This window comes from Pholcus phalangioides, unplaced genomic scaffold (genome assembly GCF_987345545.1).
Source record: "Pholcus phalangioides strain wild (caught in Gottingen) unplaced genomic scaffold, Ppha-v1.0 ptg000014l_1, whole genome shotgun sequence".
NCBI classification, from domain to species: Eukaryota; Metazoa; Arthropoda; class Arachnida; order Araneae; family Pholcidae; genus Pholcus; species Pholcus phalangioides.
In genome coordinates this window covers 25,383,846-25,403,871 of record NW_028301607.1, presented here as the reverse complement: position 1 = coordinate 25,403,871, position 20,026 = coordinate 25,383,846, and the positions used below count along the sequence as shown (strand labels likewise).

The 20,026-nt window shown below is 34.9% G+C and overlaps 1 protein-coding gene across 1 annotated transcript in view; it reads right to left on the bottom strand.

The window, feature by feature from the left end:
• The window catches only part of Rpn10 (regulatory particle non-ATPase 10), a 37,881-nt gene that overhangs the window by 16,428 nt on the left and 1,427 nt on the right, over positions 1 to 20,026 (bottom strand). Inside the window, exons 2-6 of the mRNA XM_089241997.1 lie at positions 16,512 to 16,652; positions 9,143 to 9,254; positions 6,866 to 6,952; positions 2,767 to 2,835; positions 1,623 to 1,684 (exon numbers count right to left, since the gene is read on the bottom strand). Of these exons, the coding sequence (XP_089098123.1) occupies positions 1,623 to 1,684; positions 2,767 to 2,835; positions 6,866 to 6,952; positions 9,143 to 9,254; positions 16,512 to 16,652 (471 nt within the window). The remainder of the gene's footprint in view (positions 1 to 1,622; positions 1,685 to 2,766; positions 2,836 to 6,865; positions 6,953 to 9,142; positions 9,255 to 16,511; positions 16,653 to 20,026) is intronic.

Genomic DNA, 20,026 nt, shown 5'->3' with positions numbered 1-20,026 from the left:
TTTTCTTCTTATTAATGGAGGCAACTTTTCTGCACTATAGCGATTTCAAAATAAAAATTTCATTTTTTTCGACCCACCCTAATATACACGTCTGAAATGCACTGTTGGGAACCACGGTAACCAAAGTAAACATTCCGAAAGTGATTGTTGGTCCCCAAAACCATTGTAGCCCGACAGTTTTTCATCCATTGTGAGCATTTGCCCAGCTCTGACGAACTTTTGAAGTAACCTACAGTTCAATTCCGGTACAGTTTGGTATATGCAAAATCTGGCGACGATAGGTCTAAAACTGTAGATTTGTATAAAGAACAGACATACATACTTTCATATTTATGTATAAGATTTTTGGTCTCAGCAGTTGATTCTTTGACATTTTTGCATAGAATTTCATATTCTCAAAGTGATTTACCGGACTGACTAAACAATTAAAATTCTCACTGCTCAAATCCATGGCTTTATGGACTTGCTTTTTTTGTAATATTTATACATTTTTCTGCTAATTGGGAAGTCTTTTCACAATTTGTTCAGCCGTTCCGAAATGACTTTGAACTGCAAGTCTGGTCAAATAAGCACTGGTCTCTTAGTCACTGGGAGAGACGAAAATAAATAGAATCTTCCTATGTATATAGTAGGGAAAGCCTGAAAATATGAAGGAGTGGGAGGTAAAAATTTTATTTTTGGGTGCATCTTCTGATAGAAGTGCCCTATAGATTTGAAGTTTAAAAAGAGCTTGTGTCATAATAAATGATAGTAATCTGAATTTTTAATTTAATTCTTCAAGGTGAGGAAAAAGAAAAATGGACCTCTTTGAGAGTTTTTCTTAAATCTTATAGCAAAAGCATTGTTTTTATAATCCTCTATAGCCAAATAGTTTTTGTATCTTTAACAGTAGCTATTTGACAATCACTTGTTATAGCGAGCTACTCAGTTGATGGACTTTTACTTATAATAAACCGTACTCGTTATAACATAATTTCACTGTACTGTGGGTGTAGAAAAGCACCTTTTTGAATAGTAACTGCAACATCTTGAATTCATTTAAAGGAAACCATGATTCTCTTTACAACAACCTCTATTTGTCTGATAATTGTTTAACGTCAGACTCGATCCAAATATAATCATACACCGAATTCCAAGTGAAGTGTAAGAAGAAGAAAAACCAGCCCAAACATTCAAATCCATTGTGGGCAGAAAAATATTCTCATTCACATGCAGTGGTGTTTGATTTCTGATTCTACAAAAATGACACTTAATCTACATGTATACTCATAACTGTCAAAATGTTTGGTTGTGTTTTAACCCCTAGATATTATGCGCACAAAATGTAATAATAATTACATTGCAGGATTTGAACTTTTGCAACCTAAGTTGTTTTTATATCACAGAATTAAAGAAAACAAAACTTCTGAAAGTTTTTGAACGGGAAAGTCTGATTAACATTTTGTTCTATTTAATCAGAATTCAGCATAAATGACATACTGAATGATTAGATATAACAGTGAGGGAAGGGGTAGGGCAGACACTAATGCGAAAAAGTTTAAAAAACTTAGAGCACTCAAAAAATATCTATAATGAATTAATCATAATAAAAGTTCATATATCTGGTCAAATACAAGACTTACCCGCCACCTTCTTTCCCATTCAAAGTGTTAATGAAGAAAGTGAGTTTCTCAGTATTAAGAGCCTGCAATGAATTTTGGAATTAATTTTTCTCAAACATGCAACAAACATGACAATAAATAAATAACCTGCTTTAAAAAAAACAAAAAAAACGCAAAAATCAAAATACAAATCAGCTTCCTTAGTGAAAATTTTATAGCTTAATTACTCTTTTCAACATGTTTAGAAGTTCTTATCAATTCGCAATGCAGACGTGCCAACTTTTGAAATCCAGAAATCTGGAGATTCTCCCGAGGGGGGGGGGGACACTCATAGACTCAATCAAAAAAAAAGTTCATAAAATTTTTTTTCGAAATTTTTTTTTTTTAATAAATTAAGAAAAAGTTACATTCTCTCCCCCCCCCCTCAAGGCAGGTTCTGCATTGCCCCTGAGAAGAATATAATTCCATGCCAGTCTTCCCATGCAGAATAGAGAAATCACATCTACATACTGTTCATAAAGTATGTGTTTCCTTTCGTGGATGCTATCAGTGATTGATAATCTTGGGTATATGAATTCTTAAAAGCTTTATATTTAGCTGTATATAGCTTAAAGTTTTATATTTTCTTTCTGAAGATGTTTAATCGGAAGAAACGATTAAAAAAAATTCAAATTACAAAGCTGCGGACGAAAAAACGTGTTTACCGCGCGGCTGTTAATGGAATACAATAACGATTATACAGGAATTTCGGCAACCAAGGGCTTCCCCCCTGATAAATGATTGCCGATAAACGCTACAAAAACGAAGTCTTTGCCAGTTGCTTAAATGCGGTCACAGACTTTTTTTACGGCTGCTCGATGGAAATGATTACGGCCGTCCTCTATGGGTGTTTTCCTTAACGACGACTGTAATCATTGACGCCACGACAACGTGAAAGCTCGCGTAAAATCTAATTTTCCGCCAAAATCCGGAGAAATTTTAACAAATCCGGAGAGCGGGAGGAAGGATGAAAAATCTGGAGTCTCCCGCTTAAATTGGGAGAGTTGGCAGGTCTGGCAATGGTTTGTCCCTTCTTTGATGCTCCAAGTTTCATATCTGGAGCAAAAAAGATATGTTACAAGAACAAGAATCATAAAAATTTTAAGCATAAGAAAAAAATACTTACATCTTCACCAAAGTTTACAATGTCTACACAGACTTTCTCTTTTTTGAATCGCTTTGCCACTTTAATAAACTGTTTAAAAAAATACAAGCTATTTAGGAGTGTTGAAAAATCATCATAAAAATTATAAATGTTTCTAGATAGGCATGAAAAAAGAAAAAAGCTTTCATTTTTGAATGTGCACACTTTTATAAATTTATCTAAATTTAGTGAATGTGTATGCACATACAAAATACCATATTATATTTTACTAATTTTTTCATTAGAGAAAAACACAAGCAAAGTGAAATTATATAAAAATAACAAAATTAATCAAGATATGATCAACCATTTGACTCGTAACCTATAAAATCAATAGTCTTCCCTTGATCTGAACATCTTTCTCATTTACAAACTAATTATACAAGTTCCTTAGTTTGTATAAATGAGCGCCAACTGTAGAAAGGTAAAAACTATTTGCAAATACTACAGCAGACTCTTGGCTATCCAGTCTCTATACCATTTGGCCAAGTTAAAAAAAAAATGCATAATAATTCTTTGCGATTCCAATCTGCACAAAAACCAGTTTTGGGGTGTGGATGCAAAATCAACCATTAAAATCTCCCACATTGTGCTAGCCACACCTCAAAACTTGACTAGTTTTTACATGGGTTAGACCGTAAGTAAAGGGACACTGCGTCACAGAAGAGGGCTAAAAGGGAGAAGAAGCTCTCAGTTCATCAATATCAAGGTCTTTTAAAAAATAAAAAACTGAGTTTTTACTCCCTCATCTAAGGCATACCTTCAAACATCTGCATTATCATTTATCAATGAAGAATGATTCTTACAAGAATTATAATCTTATTTCAAACTCAAGTTTTACATTTATGTTTTGTTTATTTTAAAAGAGTACAGTATGTGTTCATACTGCCCAGTGCACCTGATTTCATGTTTCCTCCAATCAAGATAGACATAAAAGAATTTGTCTTAAAACTTAAAATGTCCAATATTTACATTCTTGTCATTTACAATATATTATATTCTTGGGCCATTATTTCGGTAAAATTTTTTAAAAACATACATTAATTCAGTATGTAACAAATATTTATTATTTACTCACCTGTACTTAGATGTCAGAAAATATGAATGGGAGCTGGTTCTGTTATAAAAAGGGTGGTTTTTGATGGTATGGGTGGAGGTAGGAAGTGAGCATTTTATAGAACTCCAGTCTATCCGGTTTTTCCTGTTATACAGCCTGCCTTTCTGCCACATTAGGCCATATATTCCAGAGTCTACTATATCTTGAATTTTCACAAACTTATCATTAGTTTTAAGGCTATAAGTAGTTTGACTCAGAATGATTTAACCTTTAGAAACAATTACCCCATAGCTGCCAACTTTTGAAAATGAAAATTCGGGAGATTTTCGCGCAAACCCGTATTTTATGCTAAAACCACTCCCTAATAAATACAATAGGGATTCTTCCAAATAAAATAGGGATTTTCTAAACATAAAAGTTAAAGCGTAGGGAATAAAATCCCTACTCAAAAACTGAAGTCAAATTAAAATAGGGATTTTACACACATGTAAGTTAAACCCTTGGGAATAAAATTCCTACGCAAAAAACAAGTGAAATCGGAGGCCAAAACTCAATGATGTAAAAATAAATATTGTGTTCAATCAGAAATGCTGTGAACAAACATTCTGCGCGAATGACCCCAAAATCATCGGAAGATGAAGGAAAACACCGTCAATTTTTGAAGAACACTGACTTTTTGTGACACTTGCTTGATGTTTTTTTTTTCATTTCACGAGTGATGATGGCAGTCTTTCCATGACCGATGTTTATGTCCGTAACACAACTTGTACAAAAAGGAAAAGTCGGCCCTCTTCTGGAACGTTTGATGAAAGGAAATTCAACGGAATAAGTATCTTTAAAATTGATTAAATATGTTTTTGCTTATCAGTATTCATGCTTTGTTATATCGCACGTACGTAACTTCAACAAAAGAAATTTTGACCATATGCGCGTCACTATAATCTTCAATTATTATCCAGGACTATTGGCTGCTAAGCCATTTCCCTGCACGATAAGACAAACAACTTTCTTGTTACCATCAGAGGGTTTGTAAAACTTCTTTAAAAAGGGAATTTCCCCATTTATGACGTGTGACGTCATTTCGAAAGGGAAAAAAAAGAGGCTTCATGCCGCACAAGAAATTCCTTAGGGATTGTTTTCATAAGCGGGGATTTTTTGAATGAAGTACGGACTTTTTAGGGACAATTAGGGATTTTTGTGATTTTCGTAAAAATTCGGGAGATTTAAGAACTTTTCGGGAGATCGAGCGATGAAGCTAAAATTCGGGAGACTTGGCTGCTATGAATTACCCCTTTGAAAAAAAGAAAAAAGGATTCAATTCAGCAGACCTGCCAACCCTGAAAATGCAAAAGTCCTGTAATTTTCTTACAAAAATCTTGCAATTTCCTTCAAAACATCCTGCAAGCCTATCGTACTCCACGGATTATGCTCAGGAAATTACAAGTCGAAATGAAGAATTAAATGTAAAATTAGCAAAATATGTGTATATTTTTTATAAAATAACAGACTGTGCATTGATGCAACATTTAGTAGAAGCAACATTTTCTCTTAAAATCACAAACACTTTCCCCAGATTTCTCAAGATTTCACTAAAGGGGGAATAAAATTTACTCACGCAGATTACAGGACATTTTTTATTCTCATTTTTCAATGCTTTTTCAAGTAGCAAAATGCCAATGCGCAACTTATTGCAGCTATGTACTTTCATTCTTGAACATGCATATTTTTTGGCAATTTCACTGTCTCGAAACATTTTCTTAAAAAGCACACTGGCATACTCTGCACAAGATAATAAGTTATGTTCCACAATGAATGATGTAAATAAACACTCTCTATGGATAACAGCATCACAAGCGGAACCGCTTTGAGCAAAATGTAATATTTTGTTACTTTCCGCGATCTTACAAATGTCCACGTGCTTCTATGTACGAACGCATTTTATACGACATCTGCTTTGCCTTGGTGTGCTACAGAAAAATCACATATACAAATGGAACAGAAGGCAAACTGCTGGCCCTTCCTTGATTAGATTAGGCAAGGATAATTCTACCGTGAAACATTTCTTGAAAACACACTGATATTTTTGACCAGCCATTGTGCCTGGCTTTCCCAGGATCGGGTTTTCTGTGCTGCGCAACGTGATTCACTCAGTGCGACACGCTGTTCACTCACCAATAAAAACGAAAAATCAGTGCGTCTGTCTTCCTACAGATCGCAATACTAGCGCTTGAAGTTGGACGTGATTGTCCGACTACTTCTGGAGGATTCAAATGCGTCATACAGCGCACGTTTTACGGATCTCTTCATTTTCTTTCCCTCTCTTTCAAACTGGAGCATGCAAACGACAGAGTAGCTGATGTCAGGGCCATATGCTGTATAGCCACCCTGAGCTGATGCACCAAGCTAGGAAAACACAAACGCGTAACATGATTATGTAACACGTTTTTGCCAATGCAAAATGGTCCAATTCGGTTCATATGCAGTGCAAAAACCTACTCCTAGGAAAGCCCGGCTTTACACACCATTAAAAAATGCAGGGCTATCGGCTGCACGATTCTAAGGCATGCTGTTTATGTTAACAGGTTTGAACGGCTTTGACTAGGCTTCAAAATTTCGTCACCATCCTTAAAAATATCACCATGAAGGTACCCTGGAGCACAGCCGACCCCGGAGTCAGGATTGTTCGACGTTTTTTAAGCGCCCCTATTCTGGTATTGTAAGTTTGAATAACGGAGATTCCTGCAGAAAAAAAAACAGCGCTCGAAGATTCGTTTACCGAAAAATATTTTGATTATTTAACCCAAAAAATAATTTTATTTTTATTTTTCTTCAATTTCTTCATCAAACCCAGCACAATATGTAATTAAAATCCGAAAACCCTGCAAACGTTTAAAAAATCCGGCATTGCCGGGCCAAATCTGGAGAGTTGGCAGGTCTGAATTCTATTATTCACTAGAAAGTGTGGTTAAATGTACTTGGTAAGTCTACACAATCCAGTGTTAGATTTCTGAAAAAGTGACTCACTTCTTTTTCGTCATCATCTATTGGACTGCCCACAAATACAACAAGCCTCATTTTGTGATGTTTTCCTTGCCGATGCTTCAGTGCAAGCTGGAATATATAAAATTTGAAAATATAAAGGAAATTTTGGAACTTGAAAAATATAACATGATACAGTTGGACTAATATACCTATAAACACTCAAGGGAATCAACATTTTTTTTTTTTTTTTTAAATAACGTGGTCTTCACGTATTCCCAAGGGATCAGCTCTTTACTCTGAGTTATTGAAAATTCAAGCTACAGAAAATTTGATTGCATTACATCTTAGATTAAAATTACTTGAAGTCTGTAAATGATATTGATAGCTATTAGAGACATGTACTTTGAAGAGCACAAAATAAATTTATTTTGTTTATTCAATGTGCCTTGTCTGTCATTTTATTCTTTTGCAGTAGGTAATAATGCTTTTCTTTCTGAATATCTATACAATGAAAATCCTATATAATGATGCCCTCTATAAAGATAATTACCTATATAATGATATTAATCTCAGGTCCCCGCACAGTTCCCACAATGTTAATATAAATAAAAATCCTGTATAAGGATACTTTTCACCAGTTCCTTATAAGAATTGCTATATAAGAGTTTCACTGTATAAGTGAAACCTATATCAAACCAAATGTGAAGGAATTTTTATGTTTTAGATAGGTTTCCATCTCATACAATGTTTGGCTTAGATAGGTTTCACTGTATGTTTTACCTTTCAACAGTTCACACAAGGACCATCTGCTTTGTATTTTCCATATTTACTAAGATACACACTTTATTTCTCAGCTGCAAAAATAGATTTGTCTCTTTTTTTTTAGTATTGGTACCAATTCCAACATGCTCCATAAATTGATGCAAATGATACAGTAAAAAAATGAAAACCCTATTTTCTTTAACAATCTCAATTTTAAAATTTAAAATAATCTTGTTTTTAGTACAATCATAGAAAACACACACAACAAATTTTAGACATTCAACTATTTATCATTATTGTAACAGATTTAATGTTTACATAGTTGAAATTAATATATATATGTCACACACACAGATTCACTAAACTGTATTATTTCTAACACATTCAGTTAGTATGAAATATGCAGTTAAAGCGTTAGTGAAAAATATTACTTTATGTGAAACCTGTATGTTTTCCTGTCAAAATGTGCTTCATTTCAAAATTTTATAAAATGACATGAAATTTAATTAATGTGAAAATATTCCCTAAGTTCTTTTGGTTTTGCATTAATGTGGTTCAACTACTATTACTAAACCACACATGCACATAGTCCACATTCCTCTGCGGAACTTCTAACAAATTGGTACATGTTGGAATGTGTATGTAGTGAGCCTGACGTGAAGTTTGTTTCTGTTTAATGCTTGTTATGTGTAGTCGCCATCTGGCATCAGTTTTTATAACTATGAGTGAAGTATAAATGATTGAATAATTGTATCATTGTTGGCCTGTTGCTCTCTGAGGGGTGACATTTTAATGTTTTAAGATCGACCAGCATTTGCACCTCAAAGTTGGGAACCATAGAAAAGCAATTTCAGTCAACCACCACTGTGACGACGATGGGGGTTTGAACCCAGGTTATTGCGATGCGAGTCTACCACTATGATCTCTCATCATAATTGCACCAATGTGATTCAACTGTACAACTCAGGGGTGGATAACCTTTCTCCAAGTTGTGCCATAGTAAAGATTTTTTCAATATGTGTGACACTTTATAACCCTGGTAAAAACTCAGGGATGGACAAGCCCCAGGTTGCCATGGCAACTAAAAAATTGGTATTGGCACCTAAAATTTTCTTTGCGTAGCTACTAAATTGCAGGCTCAGAGCAGCACAAAATGTATGGAATTTATAACAGTATATCTGCCAGCATGAAAGAGGGTCACTATGCTATAAGAAGTTTAAAAAACCCATTAGTTTGGACCTTTTCCTCCGGGTAAAAATTTATTTCGGTGCCTAAAAATTTTTTCTGACACCTAGATTTTTTTTTTTTCAATTTTTCCAGCCCTGGTAAAACTTATAATATTCACTCTGAGACCAGAACTATAGTTATAGTACAGACTATAGATGTGTATGCAGTTAAGCATTCTAGAAAGCTTAACTTACAGGAATGGCTTTGCTTTTGTTTATCTTGATTTTTCCAGTGATAATATGAACTCAGATAAAAAAGGAGACCCCACAACACATTCAAATATGCTAAACGACATTCATATTTAAAAAAACACAAAAAAGGTGTACTTACATGGGCAATACGAATGCCGGTTACTAAGTTGAGATCTCCTTTTGGCTGCAACTGGTGGAGCTTGCTAAGAATTCTGCCAACATCGGTGGTCAGTGTAGCCAACACCTCAGGGCTAAAGAATAATTAAAAAAGCTTGAATTGATCATCATATGAGGAGCTTAATATTTTCAAAAGGAAACATTTCCACAAAAACTAAATTTGCATCAGAAGTAAAAAACCTTTTTATTTCCAGAATGGGCTGCTTCACAATAATAGGAAGTAGCTTAGCAGGTAGCATACAGGAGTGGTATAAGAATATCTAAATATTATGTTTCTTGATCAACATTCAATGGAGTTATCTGCATTTAAATTTTGCAAATGTTACATTTTGATCAAAATTGAAACTGGTTGTCTCAAAAATTGAAAATTTCTACACTTCGCGTTGATTTCAGAAGGTTTCACCTATCCACACAAATAAGGTTCCCCCTCTTAGTTTTCTTACTTGAACATAAAAAACATGATTATTCTATAGTGCAACCTCCCATAATGGACACTCCCATTACCGGATATCTCCACTAACAACACTTTTTGAATTATGATGACAGGACTCAATCCATTTCACTATCCATGAATGAACAAAATTAGAGATGTAAAATTCTCGAGAATAATCTTTCAGAGAATATTCTCATCCAGGAGAATATTTGAGAATATTTTCTGCTAGGACTACTATTATAAATAACTTCAGAATATTCTTTTAAGTTCTTGATGAGAATATTTTCCTCTTATTTATAATATAGTTACATATAATATCCTTGAGAATATTCTCTGGAAGGACTACTTTCATAAATTACTGGGGAATATTCTTATAGAAAATAATAAGAATTATTCTTAAGTTTTTAATAATAGTCCTTCCAGAGAATATTCTCGAATATTCTCCTAGATGAGAGAAAATTCTTCAGTTACTGAAATTTTTCCAGAGAGTATTATCAATAATATATGTAATAACATGTATTATAATAAATAATCATGATAAATAACTTGAGAATAATAATCATTATTTTTGATAAGAATATTCTCTAGTAATTTATAATAGTAGTCCTTTGAGAGAATATTCTCAAGAATATTTCTCTGTCCCTGTCTCTCTTCCCGTCAAGAAGATGCGTATATTGAAGTTTGTAGACCACAATATTAAAGTTTGAAAGCAAGAAAATTAAACTAACAGGGCTGAATTAAACAACTTTTAAAGAAATGTGAGTGATATAGAATCAAGTGTATGTGCATTGAAAAAAACAACAGTTCTGTATCTTCTTAGAATGAAGGTGATTGTATAATAATTGCTTCCTTTATCAATCAACTTTGATTTAATTTCTTTTGTTGTGAACTTATGTCTGAAAATTTATCTAATTTTAAAATAATTTTTCAAGGTTTTAATATGAAGGTTTCTAAAATCTTTATATAACCAAACTTTTAAAACCTCTCATCATGATCTGGAGAATATATTCTGAGAATATTCTCAAACTAAAGTTGTCATTGGGGGTGATTATGATTACACCAAAAATTGTTTTGTCGTAAATGTTTCAGGCAATGAAAACTGATTTATATTTCACAATATAAATAAAATTAGTAAAAAAATTTAAATTATTTAAAAGAAAAATGAATATTCTTGATTATTCTCCAATTTTTACATCCACGAGAATATTCTCACCTCACATCTCTATTTATTATGTTCCCTTTTGAATGAAAAACACAGAAATGCATGAACAAAGTGGATATATGTTCCCTTTTGCTAGAAACGACTAACTTTACATTGTAATTTATACCAAAATTATTTGTTTGAATTAACCCCTTTTCCATAGTCTGATCATAGACTTGAAAGTCCGAGGGGATGATGATGTAAATTTATACATAGACACGTGCAGAATTTTCTCGGGGGGGGGGGGGGGTTAAGTTTTTTCCGGCAAAATAACGCTATCTTGGCTTAAGGGGGGGGTAGTATTGATTGTATTGATGTATGTTATTGCCTACAAAATGAGTTATGCAAATACAAATACGAATACAACGCCACAACAGGCAGATTGCCCAACGAGATGGCTGACTTAAGAACATCATGGATCCCCGAGCCCTACCTACTACTGCTACAACACACATGCACCCAGCCCCCCCCCCCCCGCGGAACCCCCAACGAATCGGTACATGCGGGAATGTGCGTGTACGTGTAGTGAAACCTGACGTGAAGTTTTTTTTTGTTTCTCTGTAATGCCTGTAATGTGTAGTGCTGCCATCTGCCACCAGTTTTTCTAACTATGAGTGAAGTGTTATGATTGAATGATTTATCGTTGTAGGACTGTTGCTCTCTGTGGCGAGACTTTTTAATGGGGAGATCGGCTCGCATTTGCGCCTTGAAGTTGGGAACCACAGAAAACCAACTTCAGCCGACCATCACTGTGGGGTTCGAACCCGGATCCTCGCATCGCGAGTCCGTCACTATAACGTCCGTCTTTACTTCCAGTGGCGTAGCCAGGTTTTGGTCTGTGGGGGAGCGAAATTGTGAAAGGCGCCATTTTTTGTTCGTGCTTAAGGCACAAACTTAAAATTATGCATTAGTGGAAAGAACTTTAAATTTTCCCAATTTATAAAAATCAAATTTATTTTGTTTTCAGTTGATGTTATTTTTCAAATTAACTTAATTACCTTTCAATTGACTAATGTATTTTAATTTTTTAATTAATTAAAAAGAAATGTAAATTTCATTTTATGTTTTGTGTATTTATACAAATGCAAACACCAAAAACAACTGGGAAATCACCCTAACAGGTAGTTGGAAAAAAATTTAGATTAAAATATAAAAAATGATAAGAGAATAAAATACAAAGGAAAAAATATATATTTTCTCTTTCTCTAAAATTATTCCAAGATATGAAAGTACAGAGAAATCTTCATGCTTTTCCATTTAATCGCTTTTATCATGTTACACTCTTATCGTAAGCACGTATCACATGTACACTACTTCTATACTCAATCGTAGAAAGACATTTCTCTTACCGAATTTGTAACAAATTAATGTATGCCGGAAAGTTCTTGTATTATGCGGGACCATAACGTATATATGATGTCATAGTTATGCATGGTTTCAGTTCGAGAGGTTTTGCCGTCTTCCATATTAGAAGTAAAACTAACAGATGCCTGAAGTTTCGTGTTATGCAAATACCACGGTGAAAGCGTGCCTGCTCTCTGCAGGAAGGCTTTCCAAACGAAAGATCGGTTAGCATTCGCACCTAGAAATTCAACTCTCTTCAGTCAACTGCCACTGTGCCACTAGTGGAACTCAAACCGGGATGAATCAATCCATCTTGATGCCCACATGATCACAGTGGTTATCACATACTACTAGATTGCAGACGCACAAGCGGAGGGTGGCCTGAATCCAGACAGGTTTAGGAACTACTGCTTCAAACAAATTAGTGTGCGCCAGAAATTGTGGAATGTGTCTGTAATCTATTTAAGTATCTCTGAGGCGTGTTTGCAATGCAACTGCTCATCTTCTGAATCGAAGTGAAAGTGGCAGGTGTATGAATTGATTGAAATATTTTTTATGTTTTATTATTTACCGGCTTTCTTTGGACATACTATTTAAAGGGGAGTTCAGCTCGAAGTTGAAAAACTTAAAAAGGCATTGCGCATAGTATATGTATATTTATTTCTAGTGAAATAAATTCATGCGATGTGTTTTATAACAAATCAGAGAAGAATGGAAATACAGTATGTAGAGTGATGAATGGTACAGACTAGCGCACGGGTTCTCAAACTTTTTCCATCTGCGGTGAACCGTTACTTTAATCAATGCTTGTACGCGGCTCCCCAGAGAAGTTTAACAAAGAATCTCTGAAAAACCTTCGGGATGCTCCGCGGTGCCCCCGACAAAAGTTAGTAACGCACAGTTTGAGAATCCCCTGGACAAATAAGTTCCTGGATTTTTCCCCTTGTAATTTGACCAGGGGGCATTCGAGTAAGTGCTGACAAACCTCACGACACCATAGTTCATATTAGAAAGTATTGTATAAGCCCTCGGATAAGTGATAATTGAAAAAACACTAGATAATCTTTTAAGAGCAGACTCAACGTTTCGTGGACACTTTTTGTTTTTCTGAAATAGAGTATACGTATGTATCTTCAGTTACTTTTAAACTTTCCTCGTAATACATGGACAATTCCAGCCCCGGTCCAGGTGCCTCAAGTGCAAAAAAGACTTCATGAAGATGAGATCCAGTTAAAATTTTCAAGAGTGATCTGTTAGGCAGACCTTTTTGAACAGGTAAAGGGCCTTAGAAAAGTCCCTTTGATGCCTGTAAGACGACTCTGCGTAGACCACCTATGTGTTGTTGTGGGAAATAAAAAAACAAATAACACCCGGAATTCTGCTTTAAGAAGTGATGAGTATATATAGTGAATTTTTATTATTTTATTTCGGAAATATTCAACAGATTCTCAGTGTGTGCGCTTGTGGCTCATCGCCACCCTTTTTTTTTAAGGGCGTCTCAACGTGTTGGTGTATTGATGTGTGCTTATTCAGTTCGTTATAGTGGGTTTTTCTTACATTAGACCAATGGGTTCTCAAACTGTGCACCACAACACCCTGGTGCGCCACCAATCTTCGCCAGAGGCACCATGGAGCGGTGACCCTGACAAAGGTTTTTCGAAAATATTTTTTGTTAAACAGCTTTAGGGAGCAGGTGGAGCTCGCGGATAAGCATTGAATAGCGGAAAGGGGCATCTCGGGAGGAAAAAGTTCGAGAATCCCTGCGTCAGGCTATTCTGGGCAGTCACGGATAAATGATGAAGTCGGGGGGGGGGGGGCCACGGATGCCAAAAGTTTAAGAAATACTGGGATTAATTGGAGAAGAGATACGATTCGGCACACTGCTGTATATGCATAATTATGAAACAAACATAGAAAAGAGAAACTACACCATAAAAAAAATAATGTTTCTGAAAAAGTCTTATTTTAACATAAAACTCTATGCACTATCCCCATATATAATGTAGTACAATATATTGCCATACAAACATAGAAGACTAACTTCCTCTCCATTTTCTACATATCAGAGTGCTATTGACTCAAGATTATAGATTTTTTATTTACCCACCTTTAAGAAAAACTCTTCCAGAACCCCCTTTTGTGCCCCAAAATCTTGGGTTTTTTACGACTCAAAAGCTTATATCTGTTTTCCACCTTTTCTTAGTCTTTGACACTACCCTATACACTGACTAAGTGCCTTAGTCAAAGCTCTTGGTGGCCCTTCAGAACAGAATGAACATTTCATGAACACCATATCCTCATACCTATGAAAGGTATTTCAAGGAGCTCTACAGAGAACGACCAATAGCAATAGGAAAAAGTTAGAGCTAGAAGCGGGTAAGATTCTGCCCTTTAATAAAGGTGGGGGAACAGAGGCTGATCTGAACATGCTTCCAGATGAAGAGCTTGAGAGCAATTGTCAAAAATGGTAATGAAAGCCTACTCTTTCTTTTTTTCCTTCTTCTCTTACGGATTAGTACAAACCCAATCACTGTGAAACTGTAAGAGGCACAAATATAAATGTAGATTTTGTTCCTTACTCATCACATGAATCGTCAATGAAGGTATAAAATGAAAAAGTCAATATTTTTCAAGTTTTTTTAAAGATCAAAAGTTATTTAGAAAAATAGGCACCAATGTAGGCAAAATTTTGATTGGGGGAGCAATCGCTCCCTCTGCTCCCCCCCCCCCAGCTACGCCACTGTTTACTTCACAAATGGTATTTACTTAATAGACTCAATCTCAATATTGATAAATGTTTTGTTCTTTCATTCACTCACAAAAAGAATCTAATCTTTTTATGTATAGCATTAATAATAGCCAATTGCTTAGAAGAACCTCTGCAACCAATTTGGGCATTATTTATAGTACCAATTTTAACTTTGCTGATCACATTAGAAATCTTTGTTCTGTGCCATTATGAGTCTTGAAATTATTCAAAACAATTTTTTAAGGTATTTATATTTCAAAAAACATGGTCCTTATAACAATATTCTATCTGCCACTCATCTATGAAATAGTTTGAATGGCTTTAGTTTACACAATCCAGAGAGTTCTTGCTCGATATTTTTTCAAGAAACTGTTCACCAGCAAAATTGATTGCATACCCATTCTTAACAAAATATGTTTCAGTATTAAGTGCCACAATACAAGATCTAATTGCTTATTTGCAAACAAATCATTCAATACTAATATTGGTAATTAGCGTGCTGTAAACGGATTTTCTGAATTTTATGAGCTTCTTTAACATCTGGATATTTTTCATTCGTCTATTACCGACTTTAGATTTTTGCTGTGATTGCGTTGTATATACTTTTGTTTAGAATTTTTGTATTTTGCGTGATTTTTGTTACTTTTTGTCTTTTGTGTACTTTATCATACTGTTGTTTTTTCTATTCTATTTTTACTGCAAGCTGTAATTGAGTTTAAACTTGTAGCTTTGTATTTTAAATAAAGAAATCTCCGCTCACACGAGTCTGACCAAGCTCATCATCTTACCCAAAGTGTGTTTCAAAAACATGTGTAAATGTTTTTTGAAAATAAGCTCATCATATGCAAATGAGCTTAAAAACATTTAATAAAAGAATCTTTCTTGGTTTTGGTATCCAAACGACCTTCAATGCATTACAGATGTAGGAATTATACACACAAATTAGTAAGTAAACAACTGAAAAAGGTTGAACTTGAGCTGAGTGAGCTTTTATACTTTTTTTTTGTAATTTAAAAATGAGCCTACAATAGAAAAATTTGAGAATATTCAAAACACCCCATTGGTCATTTACATATCGAATAAAGATTATCGGTCAATTAATTGGAGCAATTTTTTTAGGCTGCATTAGGCCAAAATTATACACATATAACAGCAGAATAAAAAAAAATTATAGATGAATAAAATTAAGATAAATTTTAAACAAATTGTTAACAGGGGTGCTCAACCTACAACCCGAGGGCCAATTGCAGCCCGCCAATGAGTGTGCTGGTAAAAGAGTATCAGTAGTAAAAGGCTGATCATATTTCTTTCATAAAAAATACGAAAAATAAGAATCCAATTACCAATTATTGCCAAAAAAAGTGTTGAAGTGAAGTAAATATCAACCATCACAAATATTACTGTGAAGAAAATGGGAAAACCAAAATTACAGGAATACCCCATAAAGTATGGGTCATATGATCACCCTATATAGTTTCTGGCCCATAAGCAGCATAAATACCAAATATCTGGCCTGCGGACTGAAAAGCTATGCATCCTTGGTTCAAAAATATGTAAGGATATGTAGAATACATATTTTGTTAATTGACAAGAAAAATACTTACTTTGCGAGAGTCAACAAGCCAACGTGATTTTCAGGATTTGATCGCAACTTTGAGTGGCATATGAGACTTACAGCATCCTGCTGTGCTTGCATTCGTGTTGGCAGAAAATCCCCATTTCGCATATAATCGCTGTTGTCCACACTATTTAGTAGCAAGAAAGAGGGGGGGGGGGAAATTAAACTCAATATCGCACTAAAAGAACAATTAAAAAGTAAAATTTGTTTCAATATTAACACTCATTTTTACAATCATTGAAAATGATGGAAAAATTTCATCTATATTTGACAATTTTTTTCTGAAATATCACAGAGTTGTCTTTAGCATTGTTGTAGCAAAATTGTCTTCAGCACAATTGAACAAGCCATGCACAAATCAGTTGCGACCAAATCACCACAGCTTTCCACCATACAATATTCAAAAGCGGCGTTACCAGCGTCTTTTTCCATTCAATCACGAAATGGATCTAGGCGATTCACTGCTTGCCTTGTAACCTGCTGCAGCATCTATAATTACACTGAAAATTGCCATGGTGGTGGTCTCTCAGAGTGGCAGACTCGCATCATGAGGACCCGGGTTAGAGCCCCACCATTGCTACGGTGGTGGTCAGCTGAAGTTGGTTTTCTGTGGTTCCCAACTTCGAGGTGCGAATGCGAGTCGATCTCTTAATTAAAAAGTCTTGCCACAGAGAGCAACAGGCCTACAACGGTACAAATATTCAATCACTACACTTCACTAACAATTTAAAATATAGATGGCAGCACACAAAAAATTCACACCCAACACTGGTGTGTACTGTTAGGGACAGACACACTTGCACTTCCAGCACAACTCAATTGGTAGTAAATTGCCTATGGCGATACACCAGACTTGTGAGCACTTTGAAAGGAAGGAAGAAAGAAAATAAAGCTCAGCAAATAGCTCAAGAGCAACATGTAGTGTGTATTCACCAAGCAGCATATTAACGGGGGGGGGGGGGGGGAAGGGTGCAAAGCTGGCGCAGAGTGGCAAATTTGGGAAATGGGAGATTAACAAAACTGAATTAGAATGGAATTTTAAATTCATGATAATTTCCTGCACACAAGGGCCATCACCGTTTATTGTGAATCTGAACAGCAGTGCTCAATATGTTTTCTCTCCCAGGGATTAAAATATGGGCTAACTCCCCTTGGTGGAGTATTTCCTGCGATCTTGTCATTTCTGCAGTCATACTACTTCTGCATCAAGAAACATTCCATAGCTGCCAACTTTTGAAAATGAAAATTCGGGAGATTTTCGCGCAAACTCGTATTTTATGCTTAAACCACTCTCCAATAAATACAATAGGGATTTTCCAAACATAAAAATTAAAGCGTAGGGAATAAAATCCCTACTCAAAAACTGAAGTCAAATTAAAATAGGGATTTTACACACATGGAAGTTAAACCCTTGGGAATAAAATTCCTACGCAAAAAACAAGTGAAATTTGAGGCCAAAACTTCAATGATGTAAAAATAAATATTGTGTTCAATCAGAAACGCTGTGAACAAACATTCTGCGCGAATGACCCCAAAATCATCGGAAGATAATGGAAAAAATCGCCAATTTTTGAAGAACACTAACACTTGCTTGCTGTTTTTTATTTTATTTTACATGAGTTATGATGGCAGTCTTTCCATGACCGATGTTTATGTCCTTAACACAACTTGTACAAAAAGGAAAAGTCTGCCCTCTTCTGGAATGTTTGATGAAATTATACGGAATAAGCATCTTTAAAATTGATTAAATATGTTTTTGGTTATCAGTATTCATGTTTTGTTATATCGCACATACGTAACTTCAACAAAAGAAATTTTGACCATATGCGCGTCACTATAATCTTCAATTATTATCCAGGACTATTGCCTGCTAAGCCATTTCCCTGCGCGATAAGACAAACAACTTTCTTGTTACCATCAGAGGGTTTGTAAAACTTCCTTAAAAAGGGAATTTCCCCATTTACGACGTGTGACGTCATTTCGAAAGGGGAAAAAAAGGCTTCATGCCTCACAAGAAATTCCTTACGGATTGTTTTCATAAGCGGGTTTTTTTTTTTAATGAAGTAGGGAAATTTTAGGGACAATTAGGGATTTTTTCTTATTTTCTTAAAAATTCGGCAGATTTAAGAACTTTTCGGGAGGTCAAGCGATGAAGCTAAAATTCAGGAGATTCCCGAAAAATTCGGGAGACTTGGCAGCCATGACATTCTGTCAAGGATAAATTGGGCATCAAACTTGCGATACCTATGAACATCCTTTGGTGTCGTAGGTATTTTATCAACCTGGGCCAGTGCATGCCTGGAGGTTCCATTGGAATAGTAATGTGGTTACTTATATGGTTTTATGGTATGGGGCAAGCGCCTGGGAACCTCAAGCGAGGAAGCAAAGCCTTGTGATAATTACGATATTGGAACAGATACAATATAATCCTTTTCTTCCTTTGGCACTTTTTTCTTGCCGATTTTCTTTCTAGTGTGTTGGAATTTTTTTTCTGATTGGCGATGGTCACTATTTTCTTCTGCTGGTGTTTTTTTTCCTGCCAACTATTATTATTATCACCTTTGGCTTCCAGGTTGTCATTTCTATTTTTTTTACTTTTGGTTATCGTCTGAAGGTCGCCCATAGAGGTTGCTAGTAATAATACCCCTTTGAATACACAGCAATGTTTGAATCATATTTTGGAGCTTTCCGTTTCTGTTCAATATATGTTGTGTCGGATTTTTCCCAATATTTTACATTGTTTTTCTTGTTGGAATGTCTCATCTTGGATTTCTCAGGTTTGCATTGGGATTTTCTTAACTTGTACATTACATATCTCCATTTTTATTAAGTTTTATATAAAGTTTTACATTATAGTTTTAATCCTGCAACCATTTTCTTATTGAACCCAGAGAGCTTTTAATGTCCTGACCATTCTATTATTTACAAAAATTTCATCAAAGAAAAAATAACCATACATCGCACAAAAAGAGATAGAAACAGCTATAGTATATAATCTTTTCTTTTTTTTGTGACTTTTTTTTGGCAGTTTCCTTCAGTTTTTTTTGGTTTTTTTTTGTCGGTTGTTATTCCTTCGGCTTCTAAGTAAAAATTTCCCTTTTTGCTAGTGGTTATCTTTTGAAAGGGACGTCAATCTCCCGAGGTTGCAAGTTGTAATAGGCTTTTGTACCGTATAAAGCGCGGTGTTTGAATCGATTGAGTCCGTTAACATTCGGGAGCTTCATTTTGTTCTTTTATATGTTTCTTACCCTTTTTTGTTTTTATATATTCTTTTGCTTTAAATTTTTTTGTTCTTTCACTGTTTTCCCAGAATGTTACATTGCTTTTCCTGTTGGAATATATAATTTCAGATGTTTTATCAGGTTGTACATTCCAGATTTTAATTTTTATTATTCTTTTGAATACTAGCCGTTATAGTTTTAACCCCGCAATTGTGTTTTTATTGAATCCAGAGAGCTCTTTTTATCCTGACTATTGTTTTAAAAGAAAGTCTGGGGTTTT